The 18,184-nt window shown below is 43.8% G+C and overlaps 1 protein-coding gene across 1 annotated transcript; it reads left to right on the plus strand.

Annotated features, from left to right (window-relative positions):
• The first annotated feature begins 714 nt into the window (after positions 1 to 714).
• LOC309718799 (mothers against decapentaplegic homolog 6-like) lies at positions 715 to 17,642 on the plus strand. The gene is made up of 4 exons (XM_082554370.1): positions 715 to 2,240; positions 3,893 to 3,946; positions 4,352 to 4,429; positions 16,689 to 17,642. The coding sequence occupies exons 1-4, from the start codon at positions 1,499 to 1,501 to the stop codon at positions 17,318 to 17,320; spliced, it is 1,506 nt and encodes a 501-aa protein (XP_082410496.1). The 5' UTR covers positions 715 to 1,498; the 3' UTR covers positions 17,321 to 17,642.
• The last annotated feature ends 542 nt before the right edge of the window (positions 17,643 to 18,184 follow it).

The raw sequence follows: 18,184 nt of genomic DNA on the forward strand, positions 1-18,184 counted from the left end.
ATACAACAAACGTCAAACACTCATATAAAAGGAAGTGTAGAAACAGAGATATTAACAGATAAATATTAAGATAAGTATAGAGATATAGGTGTAGATATAAATGTAAATATACATATAAATATAAAAGGACACAAATATTTGTGCACATATATGTCCAGAAATGTGTCTACACAAGAGCAAACAATCAAAAATAATACTGTAACGTTCACAAGAACCAGACGGTTGGGTCTCAGTTTGTCCGTTTATTCGCCACATAAGCAAGCGGGTTGCTAACTCAGGGGAGAGCGCCCTCGTGCTACACCTCTCTTCAGCCTGGCACCCACACAACACAGAACCCAGGTCCCCCCACCCCTTCCTCCACACCACCCTCCCTACTTCCTGCAGCACAACCAAACATGAATCTTAAAAGAACAACAACAGTGTGCAAAGATAACCAACATGTACAATAACACTTAACCATCGTTACAATACTATTAAATGTATAATGGCATTCTTTAATGAAAACAAGAAAGAAAGAAAAACTCCCAAGTTACTTTCAGGAAGTTTTACAGAAAATTCTGTTTACCTACGACACGCTTTTTAAACCTTATCCGTGGCAGTGGATTTGGCCTTTCTCACTCTACAGTGTGGATAAACGCTTTTGGCTCCCCCCCCCCCCCCCCCCCCCCAACTTTCTCGTTTTAACTGCTGTATGTTTTATTTTGAAAAGTTACCATTGGATAATCCAGGTTTTATTCCGTTTGACTTGACAGAAGCTTGTGTCCATGTGTGTTTGCGGGAGCGTGTGTGCACGTGTGAACGCGTGTGTTTGTGTGTGTGCGTCCGAAAAGTTCCTGCAGGGGAGTGGAGAGTGGAGTAATTCCAGCTCTCTTTAAAACAACTTCTCAGCACGGATTCCGTCCTGGAGTTTGGCACCGGAGTGTCCGATCATCTCTGCTTTGTCCCGGGACACTGACGCGGAGTTCCTGCATCCCACACAGCGACAGAAACCGAGATTTTAGTGTTGCAAGGATTTATTTTTCGAAGCCAAGGAACCACGAAGGGATCGAAGAGGCTCTAGTCTGGAAAGTCTGGAAAAGTTCTGAGTTTCTGATTGTGATGGTCTTTCTGTTCATGTAAGCTGATCCTGGCCCTTTGGGCGGTCTGACTATGTTCTGTGAATTGTGTGTGGGACCTTCAGAGTGTCGGGGAGTTAACGGCTTTGTGAGAGGGCAGGCGAAAGAAGTGGCTTAATTGAGTTGGCGACAGCAGGTCACTGAGCAGTGACTGCATGTAGCCTTCTCCCTCATCAGATGTTCGGTGATGTTTAACGCGATGCGTGATTGATCATTACCTTCTAATGCTGCGAGGAAGCCTGGAAACGGTGACCACCGGCTGCGCACGCTGTGCGCACCGTGCACAAACTCACGGTCTTGTGCGTCGAGTGTAAATCGATGTGGCATCTCCCGAGAAGCGGACGGGACCGACGGGACTCATCCGAAACTGTTTAGGTTATCGTATGTTCAAGTCGAGACGCCCAGGTCTTGTACGGCGACTCTGGAGAAGCCGTGTGGTCACCGAGAGCGACGGGCGGGATGGAAGCAGACGAGGTGAAGGAGAGCGGAACGGTGAGTGGGGCAGACACTCGGGTAAGCTCCACAGACACGAGCAGCGGTCGATGACACACACCGACACGGCTCCGGGACTCACGGGGGAGGCTGGAGACCTGACAGAGGGCGCGGAGAGAGAGGACGAGGAACAGCCCGACGATGACCGGGGTGCCATGTGCGTCCCGGAGCACAGAGGCTCCCGGCGAGGACAGGAGAGCGACAGCAGGACGGTGACGTGTTGTTTGTTTGGGGAATGGGATTTCAGACCTCGGAGCTCTTACTGGGCCGCGAGAAAAGACGGAGCTGGCCCCTGTCAGTGCGCACCGAGGCGTGGGGTTCTGGAGGAGGACCTTGCGAGCACCGCTCACGCTTTTTTGAAGAGACTCAAGGAGAGGTCTCTGGACGCCTTGGTGAAGGCTGTGGAGACCAAAGGAGGGATACCCGGCGAGTGCGTTATGGTGCCGAATACTGAGCTGCGGCTCGGTGCTCATCACATCTCTCCATACTATCTCCTTTGTAAGCTGTTCCGCTGGGGCGACCTGCCGCTCTCAGCGCGACTCAAATCGCTGTGCCACTGCCAGAGCTTCGGTGCGGTGGACAGCGCAAAGGTGTGCTGCAATCCTCATCACTACAGCCGCTTATGCGGGCCAGGTAAGGACACTGACACCGGAAGATAGGGGTTGTGGAATCAGAGAACATCGATCAAACTCATTAATCAGACATCATCCCTTAGAAAAGACCATTATAAATGCCTTAAACACCGAAATATCCACCAATATTCCAACCTCGAGATTGAGTTATCTGAAACCATCACACACACCTTCACGAGGGCCCCTGGTCTCCCCCCAGAATCCCCTCCAAGCTGATAGGCCTTGCAGAAAGTTAGTCTCATGCAAATAAAAAAAAGTGTATTTAATGCTATATAAAGATTGATGACCTGTATAACTACAGTATAACGAATAGCATAATATAATGGGGAATTCCAACAAATATGTATCGCTCGCCTGAGGCCTGCAGCTGAAGAAGAAAGTCAGTATTGTTAAAGTGTCGAGCATTTCTTTTCCTGCAGTTATTACAGATGAACTCATCATGCATTTGCAGGCGTCTAACTGGCTGCACTTCCAGCTGACAGTGCGAGTCTGTTTTTTCTTCTAGTGTTTTATCGTCTGTCTTACAGGTTTATGGTCTATTCATAACTCTTTTTTTTTTTTTTTAACTTTGGGCAACCATTACTTTGGTCCTTCTGCACATTCCAATTACGTTACACGCTTATTTCAATTTTCGCAAAAACTCTGGCGCTTCTCACATCATCCAAATGGAGGTCGCACTCAAGTTGCACTTAGGCTCTTTTTCCTCTGACAAGGAGGTCCTCCTCTTGTTATTTAGGTTAAGGAGTGCCGATAATATACAGTTTGCATAGTGCTGGCGCCAGACTGACTCGCTGGGTATCTGACTGACTGAGGACTCCGGCAATTACTGGCTCTGCTCTTAAAGGGGCCGCAGCCACAAACTTGTGTCCACTTTGGAGTGAAGGATTTATTCCAGCAGCAGCAGAATTATGGAGCTTTCAAAGCCGCTTTAACACAAAAGTCATAATGAGAGCTTGTATGAAAGAACGGAAAGATAATGAAGAAGTAACAGGGGGTAAAAACGAAGCAAAGGCTTTTAAAAGTGCATCAGATAAAGACGCAAATATATTGTCTAGGGTGAAATACTTAACTGGGGGTCTGATGCAATGTGACTCGTGTTGATTAAGCATATTTATTTAAAAAGCTCCAAAGGAATTCCAAGATATGAGCTGTGCAAATATTCCCCACGCTTTAAGTTTTTTCCTTGATCTAGGGTAGAAGGTATGTCGATACAAAGTGAAATTACAGACACACACAGCCTTATGAACATATTTTCCCATGAAAAATAACACAGTGTAAAGTTGATCTGCAGTGCTGCATTCAGGTCTTGCATGTGTTACCATTTGATATAACAACAGGTATGTTTAAAGACTTCCCTGAGGAGAAAATACTTTTTATGTGAGTGTAGGCTCTAGATTTTTTTCTGTTTAGGGGGGGGGGGGGGGGGGGGGGTGTTAAGCAAAATGTCTTCAATTTTGAACTGACAGACAGAGTTCGACATGTTACATTCTTGTGTGCCTCCTTGCATAATTGTGCATCTCGTAAAACCTCGTGGACTTCATGCATCTTTACGATATGATTAATAAAACAGTAATGAACTAACCGTGCATACTGTGCGTGGCAGTCTTCATTGAACCTTTAGTTTAACCTCATGTTTTTTGGCTGTTCTTACAGAATCGCCTCCACCTCCATACTCTCTGTCCCGTTCAGATGAACACAAGCCACTGGGTGAGTTTGGAAAAAAAATGGCCACCACAAAACAAAGTAGGAAAGGAGTTCATTATATCTTTCATCTGAAAATACAGACTTTATTTGATATAAGACACTTGTGCTGAAAGAGACACATGATGGTGTTGTGTTATGATAAAACAGTCCCCTGTTTCATTGATCTGACAATTATGCTTTCAGATTAACGGATTGATTAATCATTTTGTGCACTGTCAAAGAAAGTCCAAGGTGTCCTATCGACAGTCTAACAATCAGCGAAGCTTGAGCTTTAATGACGAGAAGATTTTTATTGTTTGATAAAGGATTCAAGGAGTGCTTGATTACCAAAATCATAGTTGGGGGAAAAAAATTAACCTGGATCTCACACTTCTCCTGTATGCCTTTGCTTTTTCTTACATTTCCCAGACTCATCTCTGTCTTACACTGAAACTGCGCCACCCCTCTTCTCCAATCCGCCTCTCAATATGCCAAGAGACTACACAGGTGAGTAACTTGCATAATAACTGCTGGCTTTTTTGCTTTTCCTGCAGTGCATGGTGAAGAAAGCTGATTCTGAAGAAAGGAAAAGTTCTCACAATGAAGTTTGGAAGCACAAATGGGGAAAAAGTTTTTGAGACAGGCATCCCGTCTGAATGTTTACATAAAAGCCAAATTATATTTGCTGGTGGTGTTATGTTGTGCTTTTCCCCTGTTTTCAAAGGCCGCAAAGGCAACAGAAAACTCCGCTGCATAAAGCTTCTATTGTCAGAGAGGCACGGAGGGCTCGGTGGGGGTCTGGGGTCTCGCTATCTAGATGCCACAGCAGTGTAGGCTTTCTGTCTCTCTTTCCCCCGTCTATGCTTTCTGCACAGCAAAATATTTCACTGCGACGAAGCTGCAATAAGATCCCTGTGCATACTCTCAATCCCCTTTTGCCTCTCTAACCACCCATCCCCCTCTTTCCCTCTTTCTTCCCTCAAATCCCTTCATTCCTCTCTGCAATTGAGCAGTGGAAAGAGGCTGGCACTTTGGGGGCGGGGGAGCCGAGCGGCTCTGATGAGGCGGCGATGTAGAGCTCTGTGTGTGTGTGCGGACGCGCGTGTGTGTATGCGGTAAAGGGGGAGAAGGGGCTCAGGGCTGCTTTGGACAGGAAACAGCCCCCTCTAGATGATGAAACTGGAGCTTTATTTGTTTACGTGCTGGGGTCGGGTGGAGAGGTCCTCACAGTGTTAGAAGAAACCCACAAACCTACTCGATCAAGCCTCCCCGAGCTCGCTTGTGGACGGTGTTGAAAGGTGAATGGGCAACCTATGAAGTCTGCGTAGTGTAGCCATGGTATCGTTGACCTTTATGAGGAGTCACTGAGGATTTTCTTTTTGGAGGAGGGGGTTGTTGTGCCCAGAAGTTAACTGGAGACCTTTAGTTAAAGTTGATGTTGGAAGCAGAAGCAGTATATTGAGTTGTTATGCGCGTTTTCCAGGGGCAGAGCCTTAGCCAGCTTTTTTAGCAATACTGAGGTCGGCAGTCCTCCCAAAGCACACGTCACCCCTCTCAGAAGAGTTTGAGCTGAAATGCGAGCAAGAAGATGCTTTAATTGCAAATAATATAAACTGTCCACCTGCATTCACCCTACAAATCAGTTTTCTGTTGAACACCATCATGAATGTGTAAGATTGCTTTTTGGATAGTTTTGGAGAAGTCATCCACAGTTGTTTATCAATGACTAACAGTCACTGCACACTTTCTGAGTTCAAACAATTTATCTGATTTGTGAAAGTGTACTTATTTTAGCAGACTGTGTCCCAAATCACCCACACTCGGTCAGAAGTCCATCAAATGTCAAGTTTTTGACTTTCTGAGTAATGAGTGAGGGGGAACCATCTATTGTTTGCCTGTCTATATGAATGGAAGTGTATCAGCTTCCTTACAACATGTGGTGTGTCGAGTGTATAGACAAGTTAGCTTGTGTGTGTGTGTGTGTGTGTGTGTGTGTGTGTGTGTGTGTGGTCTCTGATCCCCTGCCCCCCACCCCAGCACTCTGGAGCCGAGAACCAGAGCGGAGGCCAAGAGGCATGAGTAGGAGTGAGACTTGGGTAAACAGAGGCAGCCAAGAAATCTGCATGTAGCTTTTGTTGTTAGCTCTGACAGGTTAGAGGACTCCTGTTTTGAGCTACAAGCTGGGTGAATAACAGGAAGTGAGCTGAACGCGAAGCCTACTTAAACATGTATCAGAATGAGCGTAGCTGTCACAACCTCCCCCCGAAAAAACCCCTTGATGTTGGTAAGATCTTTCAAGAGTGCAAATTAATCTCTTTTATTGTGCAGGCAATCCTTTGGCATATCATCTAAAGCTTGCAGTGTTTTTTTTAGGACAAAAACAAGCATTGGACATGTGCTTTGGCACTTTAGCATCTTTTTTCATTCCTTTAAAAACCAGCTGTGTACTCACAGCTTTAAAAAAAAGTGCAACAGCAGGGTGTGGTCCATACATACCTTTGCCCTGGCCTCTTTTATCATTCAATCAGTTAACGTTCCCTTTAAACCACAACAAACAGATCTGCCTTGAAAAAGAGTGTTTCTGCTGGAGGTTTAGTAGACTTGTATCTGCTGGGATCGTCCCCCTGTGACTCCAACGAAATGTGCCGTTCAGCTGCTTGTGTGTGTTGTGTGTGTATGACAGGGAGAGAGACAGGGAGGAATTTCTGTCTGACTCGGTGATAAGATCGTCTCAAAATACTCGCATAGGGGTTCTATCAGGGCAAACACACACACACGCTTTCACCAATCACGCGATTTGTTGGAGGGGATTTTTCCTCTTTGTACCTTTAAAATCGATGTATAACTGAACAGGCCTGCTGAGTACTGTACTTGAAGGTGTGTGCTGGCTTTTCTCTGATTCTTCTGACTGTAAGTTTTTCTCTTGTAGCTTGGAATGAAATTTGCTTTTTCACGCACGGACAGTGTTGTGGCTGTCAGTTTGGAAACGTAATGAAATTTGGTCCTAATGTGGATGAGACTAATAAATGGCTTCCACTTAGCATAGCCAATGGGTCAAACTAAAAAACAAAGAGGTCTTATTAGCCTGAGCTGACATTAAAAGTTAAGGTGGTAGTGTAACCGGTCTGTTCCTGCATTGTGTCTGACACTGAAAGACCTCCAAGTAAAAAACGTGCCCACTTCAGCTCCTATAACCAAATATAAATAGGACGAGAGTTAGCTCAACCCACGCCAACTAACAAGCTAGCAAGGCTTATCTGTTCATGCTAGCATTAGCATTGCCTATACACATACGCCGCACACACGTACCACATATTCACAGCATCTAAAAAAGACAGGCGTAATTATGACAATAATGAACCAAAAACACACAATCAGAAACATCAGGGTGGATAAAAATATAATTAGTGTTGGAAAAGAAATGAAACTGACCTCTCCCACAGGGGAATCGAAGAAAAGGGGAAAAGCCCAAAGGGGTACCCCAAATTTATAGGGTTGCACCAAAGAAGAAGAAAAGGATAAGAATAATGAAGATAACTACAGGCTTGGAAGTCCTAAAAGTCAGATATATCAGGAACAGTTTGGGGTTTCGAACACATTTTATGTAATTATAACAATATGTAATTTATGACCCGATTACATTAGCACATTTGTGTCAGCTGTACAGGTTAGCTTCTACAAGCTGTAGCTGTGTTCTAAAGTTTGATATGGAGGAATTTAGTATTGACAGCATCTGCACAGAAATGTTAGAGCCTTTTCTGATTTCAGGGAAAAAATATTGTTTGATTTCTAACAATAATAGACTTGGTACCTGATGGTTACCTGCTTTGGCATAGTTGGCTGGACAGATTCATGGTTTCTTAGAGCAGTGCTCATTGGTTTCATAGGCAAGATGAGCGGCCAATCAAAAACAGCTATCAAAATTTAAACGTATAACTTATTTGAATTACTGTAGCAGTTAAAAAAACAATTTTTTTTGAAAGGTCTCGATAACAGAGGGCTGATTGTACATTATTGTCGTAATCTTCGCTATTGTATGTGAGAACCCTGGGCAATGAGTTCTGTTTGTGGTTTGTTTAAAAGTGCTGATTTCACAATGCATCCATCCTTTTCTTGTAAAACTGGAAAACAATAAATCTATCTGAGGGGGGAAGCAGTTAAACGTATACTCCCAAACTAATGTAGTACATCTAGAAACAAAGACCTACACTTGATGGTGTTGCAAATTAGTTGGAACACATTTGTTGTCTGGCTTTAGTTTAAAAACAAAAATAAAATGTGCTCCTGCACTGTATGTAAGTCTTTTGTAAACTCTAATGTAGTAACGCTGTACAAAGAGTTTCATTTTTCTCGCCAAAGGTAAATGCATCTGATTAAATTTAATTCATGGTGTAATATAATTGTATAACTATGATAATCCCAACACTAGTTGCAGATTTCCATACATCGAATAACAACTTGCAAACCTGCTTTTTAAATACTGAGAAAGGCAATAAATAGAGAGCTGAGTGTAGCTTCTCCGGCGTCAATCAGCAGTCAGGACGTGCCATTTACTGGATAAAAACAGAGCTAAGTGACATTCCCATCCAAACACGAATCAGATGACATCAAGACAGTTTCTGGCCATCATGTTAAAACTCGCAGCGTAACAACATGCTAACTGTTACCATGTTGACTCTAGCACATAAACTCTAGCATTTGGTGTTAGCAGCTAATTCTGATGCACTAAAGTCATGCAGAATTGCAGAATGAGGTTTCATATTATTAATAAGCGGTCCCCTGTCATCACACCATCACATAGCCAAAAAAAGTAAGGATTTTATAGGTGTAGCTCATTTGGAAAACCTTTATTAGTAAGTTAAAATACAAACAAATGTATTTTTCCTCCCCACTGTCGCCAAGTGCTTGGTCAGAGGAGACTGTTTGATTGTTGGGTTTTTCTCTGTCTTATTGTAGAGTCTTTACCCTACAATATGACGTACCTTAAGGAGACTGTTGGTGTGATTTTGTGCTATATAGATACAATTGAATTGAAATTAACTGAATTTGCGATTATCTCAATTCTCATAATTTTATTTAGGCTGACTGTTGTCGACTCTTTCTTTAGTTTATTTCGTGCTGCTTCACGCGCATGTTTAAACACTGCGTGCAGATGCATCTTACTCACATTTTCAGCACGTAACATAAAATGTATCATAAAATGTAAATACTTACATTCAGCCTTGGGATAAATGTTATATTTTTGGCATAGATGTTGTGTTTCAGCTGCTTTCTTGTCCTCCTGGTGTGTAATGAGTATAACAAGCTCGTTTTACTAGCATTTCAGTGAGCACTGTGTATGTTACTCACCACATTGTCAAGTGTGCCATATGCAGATTCATGTACATTTGACGCAACTGAGAGTGTAGCTAAACAGTGCCAAGAGTTTGTGATTTCTTTGCCATCTTTCACCATATGACATTCTTGTGCATGTCAAACATTTGCTCGTCTTCTTGTCATTAGCCCCTTGGCTTTTGAACATGTGGAAACAAGTAAGGCAATGATACTTAGAGGACATTAGTATGGCCTGGATGAAATGAGGTAAGACAAGAGGACTGGTCCCTTTTTGCCCTCAGTAATCATATTTTGGGGGCTTGTTTGGTTAAGCAGAGCGAGGTATCAGCCAAACATCCTGTCTCAAAGCCCTGTCTGCACTCACAGCAGCATTAACCCCATGAATTGGCCCTTTGACTGATGTGGCACGGCCTAGGAATGTTGGGAAATTGGGAAGGTGAGGGGGAGCGGGGTCTCCGAGTAAAAGGAGTAGGTGGGGGATAAGGGGAGGAGGGGGTCTGACTCTTGGGAGTGACATGTGATACATGTTTGAACATATCGCCGTTAATACTTAAGAAACGTGGAGTGGAACTGACATTCTTGGAAGTTTGGAAGCAGGCAGTTTTAAGAGTTTTGACAGTGCTCCCATGCTACGTTTAGCTCAGAAGGTTTTGGGGAATTCGCCCACCAAAGCGATGCTGCTCTCAAGTAAAGGCTTTACTCTCAGAAGTAGAATATTAAATTAGATACCTAGATTAAACAAAACAAAAAATGTTATCACTTTCAGATGCTTGATGAATTGTTCAAAGACACAAAATAAACACCCGCATTCTGCCGTGTCCGGTGAGAATCCCTCTGCCTCCGCCTGAATGGGTCCTCCCGGTGACCTGAATCTCCAGTCTGTTTGCTGGCACGCGTACAGCACTTGCTCCTATGCCTGACTGAGACACATTAGACTATGGAATTCAACATCAAGTGCCGGCCCATTAACCATTTGCCATTTCCTCAAATATTTTCCACTGCGCCTCTTTTTCACTACAAGCAGCCGCATGGGTGAGGACGCAGCACACAACTCGCTCAGTTTATTGTGTTTGTGACCTTTTTTTTTCTTTTTTTTTAACACATTTTGGACTGAATGCCATGTTATTACAGCCCTGCTCCCAGAGAAAATACAGCAGTGAAGGGAATATCTGGAAGAGCTGACAAGTTCTGGATGTGGCATTTCTCTCAGTTGGAGAGCACCATTATTAAACTTTTCATGGTTTTTATTTTGCAGTTTAATTCTGCAGTGCTCTTCCTATAACTTTGCCCTTTTGTGGCTTAAACCAAAGCACAGACCAGGTTAACATCTGAAAGAAAAGTAACAAATAAGAGTAAAGTTAGATTTCAGATTTTTCAGGATAGCAAACAAATCTTAAAAAGCAACAGAAAAAAAAAAATATATCAAATCAAATCAAATCACTTTTTATTGTCACATCACATGTGCAGGTACATTGGTACAGCACATGCGAGTGAAATTCTTGTATATATGTATATATATATATATATATATATATATATATATATATATATATATATATAAAGGGCTATAAAGGGTTAATGCTTTGTATAGATGGACTTTCTGATAGCAGACCCAGAACATGTCAGCCACACTTACCAAACCCTCCAGGTTCCCTTATTTTATTTCCCTATAGAAAAAAAATAGAGGGGTTTAATACTTTCCAACTTTTAAAAAAGATTTCATTTCTTCTGGCTCTGTCTCAAATGTAATCAAAAAGCTGTAAAATCTGTACTCACTGAGTGTCCGAAGCTCTAGTTTTGACACGTCACGTGTGTCACATCGCCTGTTGGGGCGAAGATGCCCCCCAAAAGCAGCCAACATGAATTATAGCGTATGTGAGCATCTGAGGTCCCTGCGCCTAGAATAGATTGCTTGAGCGGGTTGTGTTTTCTTGATTTTCTTTTTCATTATGATAGATGCGGCAGTAGTGTGCATATGTTTAAACGCCGTGTGCAGATGCATCTCGCAGACATTTCTAAATGAAGCAAAGTGAATCAGCAGGCTTCCAAGTTCATACACTAAGAAGACGTTACATATTTGTAGCCATCCTGGTGATTAAGCAAAGGTTGTTGTTTCATTGTTCACAAAAACCTTTTCTCCTCGCTTTCATTATCTCTTCTGCTCTTGCTCCCTTCCTGCCCTTACTGAAGATCCATCTCTGCTGTTGCTTCTCCACAGTTCTTCTGCTTGCTTTTTGCTCTCGTAGTCTTGCTCTCCTCTCTTTCAGCCCATGTTGTCAGGCAATCACAATTTAAAATAAGGTTTAAATTACAGGACTGGCTGTGGCTTTCCGTTGTTCCCTCAGAGTTTTTGCCAACTCGCAATTTGGCTTTTAATGGAATCCTGCCATGCTGCTGAACCTAAAGATTCTTTGCAGATGTCGACAGACTCTGACTCTATGAAATGTAAGAAACTGTCGGCAGCACCGTGAGCTCCAAAGGCAACCCTGAGCTAAGACGCACGTTAATTAATATTTGTAGGTATTTTCAGGACTTGTAGCCGCCTGTTCACCCCGCTTTGGAAATCACTTTTGACAGCATTTGTCATCATTTGATTTTGATGACCGAATGACGAGAAATAGTAAATGTGCTCTTGCACACGTCGCCCTCCGCTAAACGACTGCAGGCCCTCGTGTCACCTCGCTTTCGGTCCACACTCCCGCGTGCACGTCTGAGCTGGAGTTTCACATTCTGATAATTCTCCCAAATTACATTTTAGTGGAATTCCATAACTAATTCTTCATAGTGGAACAAATGGATCTATTCCACCAATAAACGCGTGTAATTATGTTGTGAGGAGTGAAGGCCATATAGTCGGACCACGTGAGGCTCAATGAGAGACTTGTCAACTTGACCCCTGTGACTGGCTGAGGGGAGGGTGGGTGGGGGGGAGGAAGTGTTGAGGAAGAGGGCCTGTCCAGGAATGTGTTGGGAGGGGAGAGTTGTCAACTACCGAGCTCTGAAGCAGCCCTGCGTCTGCTTTTCGTGCCTCCGTTCAGACGTTAATCATCTTTCTTTGAGTCATTTGTGCACTTTAAACTATGCATTGTCTTAAGCAAGCCAGATTTAAGACTCTAAGTCTTTAGTGGTGATGACACCTGCGTATGTATCTCTGGTGGCTCTGTAGGTGCACGCACAGTTGCATGTATAGGAGAAGCACAATGGGAATAAAAAGGTAAAAACTGACCACAGATGAGATCATCTTGCAAAGCCAACTGTGTGTAAGCCATTTACTTTCACAATTTTTTTTTTTATGGCCAAGGTGATGGCATAAACGCGACAGTGGAGTTGTCCAGGATGCGAGTTGTATGCAAAACCTGAGACATTCCTTGGCTCGAGTTGTTTGGCACTTTGAAGTAGCAGCAGAAATGCAGGAAGCTCGTTACTTTCGCTCTTCCTTTCTAAACCGCCTCCGAGCACTTCTCCCTAGGAATTTTACAGGGACACACTGTAACTTTACTTCAGCTCAGTCGGGTCGGTCCAAAGGACGTCTCCAGCTGGCGAGGCCAGGTTTGTGTCTCTTGTGCCGTTAAACACGAGACATCTCCAGTCACACACCGCTCCATCACACAGATCCACTTCACAATGGAAAAAAAAAGAGGGAGAAGGAATGAGTGTGTGTGTGCAGGAATGCGTGTTTGTGCGCGTGTGTGAGCAAGAGCCCCACTGTGTTCGACTGTAAAGGCCACGTCTGGCGATAAGGCAGCCCGCTGATGGTAGAGATAGTCGAGACGCCAGCTTAAATGTGGCTTGCTGGATTGAAGTTTTTTCCCTGTAATGATAGTTGTCTCAAACAACATAGAATCTACCATTTGTAGGCAGGGAGGGGTGTCTCTCTCTCTTTCTCCCTCTCACTTTTTCTCTGTTTTTCCCCCACCTTATTTGATTTTATTTCTACTCTTTTAGGATCTTTGGCATTAAGTTGAATCAAAACAAAGCATTTTAAAGGCAACCGACGATGGTCAGTAGATAAATTCTATCCTCCCTTCTCGTCCCTCTGTCCCCCTCACACTCCCTCCTCATCCCTGCCCGCCCCCTTCCCAACCCACCCACTTCTTTCAGCACAGTGGAAGAGTCTAATAACTGGAGGGGAATCTAATCCTTGGCACTGGATGAAAGACGAGGGTCTCCCTCCCTCCCTCTCTTTCTCACAGTCTCTTTCTCTCTCTTCATTTTTTCCTTGGATGCTGGTTATGCTTGGCAGGTTCTCGCTCCCTCTCGTTCCCCCGCTCCCTCTTTCAGTCTACCCAGTCTCCCTTTTCCTCTGTCTCTCTCTTTTTTACTCCTCTGCTTCCCGTCTTTTCCTGCACAGCTTTATTCCTCTCTTCTCTCCAGGTTACAGTTTGGAGGAGGAAGCCTCCACTGTTCAGACTGGAGTAAGAGAAAACAAAGCAGGAAGTTTGGAGGAAGTTAAAGTAGCTTTACAGCTATAGACATGTAAACAGCCAGCTTATTAGCGTGTTTGCTTCACATATGCAAGACCCAAAATATGTTCATAACCAATTAAGCTTTTATGCATCATTTTGTCTGCTGAGGGAGCGTCACATCATATTCCCAACATTGTTACAGGAGGGAAAACAGAGAGATGCGGAAATGTGAGATAAAAGATGAGTGCTGGCGTCCTCGTTTGAAGTCCAGGTTTAACAATCTGTGAGCATCCGGCAGGAAACTGACTGTCTGACCTCTGAACTTTGATTGCCACTGCCTTTTACTTTGTTTGTGCAGTAAAGTTGCAGCTTGTTGTTGTGTATATTCCCACCTTTGTTCAACCCCTAAAGTTCAGTGGGCGTCTCGGTGAGATTGGCACTAAGAGACAGCGATTTTGAAATGAAATAACAAAAGCTACTTATCTAATTGGTAAACAGGGCTGTTAAATAGAGGTTGGCTTAAATGCTTGCAGGACTTTGTAATTGCTGCCAGCCCACGTACAGATGCGGGCATGCATGCACACCAACAAAGTCCCACAGACACACACACACACAGCTTTTTGACTTCCTCCAGTTGAATATAAACATGCTGATAACCTCCAGCTTCAACCCCTCTTTAAAAATTCCATTGAAGAAGTCAGTTGCCCTCCTCCTCCTCCCTCCCTCCTTCATCGTTCTCACACAAGCTGGTTACACCTTTACTTGGATGATAGCCAGGCCGAGCGTGATGACACCGAGGACTCTGCCAGAAACATTAAACATGCCTCGCTGTCAAAATGCTGGTGGAAATTTTGATCTAGTGTTTTGAACTTTACAGCAGGTCAGTCATTCTTAAATTTAATAAAGTCTGCACAAGCACACTTCAGGCGTGCATGAGACCATAAATAAAGAGAGCAGGAGGAGATCTAAATTCTTATGAGTGCTCATGTCTTCTAGCTGCTGCCTCTTATGTTTCTATTTCCAATATACTATCCAGCTATGAATACTGAGGGTGTCTGAAACGTAAAAAAGCCAGCCTTTAAAACCATATTATTTGCCCCATCATTCATCATATGATTGAAATTAAAGTGTGCCGTGCCTTTTGAAAGAAAACCTTAAAAGTTCCAGTTTGTTTTAAGTCTTCTTTGGGAATTAAGTTGATCGTGAGCTCATAAAGTCTCCCTGTGTTTCCCCAGACATGTTTGCGTTGCCTTATTACAGGGAAGAGCATGGCTTGTAAAAGTGTGTGTTTGTGTGTGCGTGAGCGAGCCACGAAGAGATAGAGTGGGAGAAAGAGAGAGATCCTAGCTAGCCGTGCAGCCCGCTCTCTTATTGGAGAGCTGTAAAAACTGCAGTCCGCAGGAGTTGCCAGCCTGGAATTCACTAATGACACACGTGGGCCTCAGATGAGAAGTGCAATTTTGTGTGTGTGTGTTACAGTCATACTGTTTGGATCAGAGGGCTCAATTTGTGTGCGTACGTGGGCATGTGTGAGGCCCTGTCTCATCATTTTCTGTGTGTGTTTGTGCTCGTGTGCAACCACTCACATCTCTTCTACATTTACCAACCCTTCTTCTCTGAAACCCCTGAAATGAAAATGGCTGGGGCATAAACACAAAAAAGATCTCGGCCCTCGTTTCACTTTCTTCTTTTAAAGCAACCCGCCATTGGGAGAAAGGCTGCCGCCATTTTGGCCCCTGGTAAATGAAGTCGAGGGTTTTTTCGCTGGAATATGAAAGGAATGGGGCCACAGGCACATGGGTCTTTAAATCTTCTGTGTCAATAGAGTCTCTGGAGCAAAATAATGGCATCACTCTGTGTGGGAGTTAATGTGAGCTGATAGCATGAGGGCTGGGGGGTCAAGGGTTCATGGGCTTGCGCTAGGTTGACAGAGAGCTGAATGCTTTCCACCCCAGACACCCCGCTCTAAAACCTCCTCTTTAACTCCGGGCCTGAAAGAGGCTTGCAGAGGGTGACAGTGAGGAGATGTCAGTGGAGTTAACAGTTTTAACCCCCTTTTCAAAATACCGCAACAGGCGACTAACTAAAGGGAAGAGCATGCATCCATGCAGCTGAATGGGTATAAAAATGATGTGAATCATTTACAGCATCGAGTATTGGGACATTTTGTTTATCATTTATCAGGGGAGGGAGACCGTGGTCAACACTCATGTCCATGTGTTCTTTTTTTTAATTGTTACAAAAGAGGAAACAATCCAAGAGATGCATTTAGGACATCCAGAGAATGCTAATTTTACATGAAAGACAAACTAGAAACAAAATAACAGCATTCAAGGAAGCACAAGGAATTTGAGATGGTCCCCTCTATCATCACGGTCCTTCCTCTAGAGCTCAGTCAAAGCAAATAAATGTTCTATAGTACTGAGATGTGGTAACTTAGGTAAGCCCCTTTTAACCGTATGCTGTAACCATTCACGCCATTCAGCAATTGCGGGCTGCATTGACCCGAAGTGTGGTAACATTTCTCGGGAAGTTGCATCGTGAGTTACAATGTAGATTTCCAGAAGAAGTCCAGTCTAATGAACTGTGGGTGCATTTTCACACATCAAACTGTGCTAAAATAAAGCCTTTCTCCACTTCCTAGAAAGTGATTTCCTGCTTTCAAAACAGGCATGTTTTCTGTGGCCGCGTGAAACCTGCTGTAGTTGTGTTAGTCTGATATATTTTGAGTGAAGAGGTTGTACTTAAACAAGATTTTAACACACAAGGTTCACACAAATTGACGACCATCAACTTAAAAAGTGAAGTAGATCGACTGATAGCTACTTCCCATTATTCCTTTTATTGATGAGTCAGAACAGATTTCAGGGATAGCAATATAAAGATCCATTTATGATGTTCTGATGTTGTTTACTTGTGCTCAGCAGCTAAAATGTCTTTTATATCATCTCACACTGATAGAAAAATTAAATACACTTTACTGCTACGACCATTACCTCATTCACTTCCTTTCCTTTCCTCTTCAGACACTGGTACCTCCATCGGCTCGGTGACCTCTGGCGGACATCGCTCTCACTGGTGTAGTGTTGCTTACTGGGAGCAGCGCACACGCGTGGGTCGCCTTTATCCAGCCTACGAGCCCTCACTCAGCATCTTCTATGACCTACCTCAGGGCACTGGCCTCTGTCTTAGCCAACTCCAAGCCAACGCCTACCATAGCCGGCGTGACGACCCAGGGAGCCACAGCTTGTTAGGTCATCACGGACATCACAGGCACGGAGGGAGCAGCAGCAGCAGTGTGCAGCAGATACGCAGTAAAATTGGTTTCGGCATCGTTCTGAGTCGCGAGCCGGACGGAGTTTGGGTGTACAATCGCAGCCAGCACCCGGTGTTTGTTCACTCGCCCACTCTGGACCCGCCCAGTGCTCGAAGGCTAAACGTGAAGAGGGTGATGCCGGGCTTTTCTCTCAAGGTGTTCGATTATGAGTGCTCCAGCTGGATGGCAGAGCACAGCGTAAAGCCCGAGAGCCAGGAGGGGCCCTGGGACCCCCACAGTGTTCGCATCAGTTTTGCAAAAGGATGGGGGCCCTGCTACTCCAGACAGTTCATCACTTCCTGCCCCTGCTGGCTGGAGGTGCTGCTCAATAACCACAGATAGCACGCACACACACGCTCATAGACTCACAGGAAGCGTCCTGGTCCAGTATCCTAATTGTAATCTACCTAGATTTAATATAAAATTTATATATTATATAAAATATATTATACTTGTAAATATTTGAGTCATTTTTACAATGCAATTATTTATGTATAGTGTAATGTGTACATGAACAAAATAAAAAGGAACAAGAATATGCACTTTTGCCTCTATATATACATTACAGATTCTCAGCGTTGTTTCGCAAACATAAATATGAAACTCTCATGATTTAGCAATTCCATTGAAAAGTATGCCACACACACATTGTCAATAAAGTCTTTGTATGAAGTGAATGTTTCCGTCATGTTCTTGAGTGCTTGTACCTGAGCTTTGGCTGGCTTGCTTGACTTGTATGCACATGCAGGTTTATAACATTGTCATTAATAGGATCCATTAAAGGTGAGTAACTCATTCCTGAGAAAGGTTGTTAATGTTTGAACTCAACAACCAAACAAGCACGCCTCTTCCTTCAGTGCAATCGACTTTACATAAAAGATGCACAGAGCCACTGAAACACCATCGACTGGTAAGTAAAATTCTGTCTTGAAGCCTCTGAGCTTGTTAGTCATTGTCATTTCCATCTTGGTGTTTTGAATTGAGGTCTGATGAAGGAGCTGTGGACCTGACCTTCATACTGAAGACACGCCACACTCATACGATGTGAACTGTTAACTACAAGGTAGCCCAACCTAATGCACACCCTGCTTTGGCATGAGGTCATTATCCCATAGACTTCAATACCATCAGACTTCTCTGCGGAGCCATGGTAGTCCTCCACCCCCTGTTGAATATTAGAAACAATTGACATTTAAGAGACTTCCA

This window comes from Aulonocara stuartgranti (assembly GCF_965226115.1).
Source record: "Aulonocara stuartgranti genome assembly, chromosome: 1".
Classification (NCBI taxonomy): Eukaryota; Metazoa; Chordata; class Actinopteri; order Cichliformes; family Cichlidae; genus Aulonocara; species Aulonocara stuartgranti.

What these genes read in the sequence shown, in the direction of transcription:
- LOC309718799 (XM_082554370.1), top strand. Translation starts at nt 1,499, where the DNA reads ATGTTCAAGTCGAGACGCCCAGGTCTTGTACGGCGACTCTGGAGAAGC. An exon ending in AGATGAACACAAGCCACTGG is followed by an intron (nt 3,947 to 4,351) that starts GTGAGTTTGGAA and finishes TACATTTCCCAG; the next exon opens with ACTCATCTCTGTCTTACACT. An exon ending in TATGCCAAGAGACTACACAG is followed by an intron (nt 4,430 to 16,688) that starts GTGAGTAACTTG and finishes TTTCCTCTTCAG; the next exon opens with ACACTGGTACCTCCATCGGC.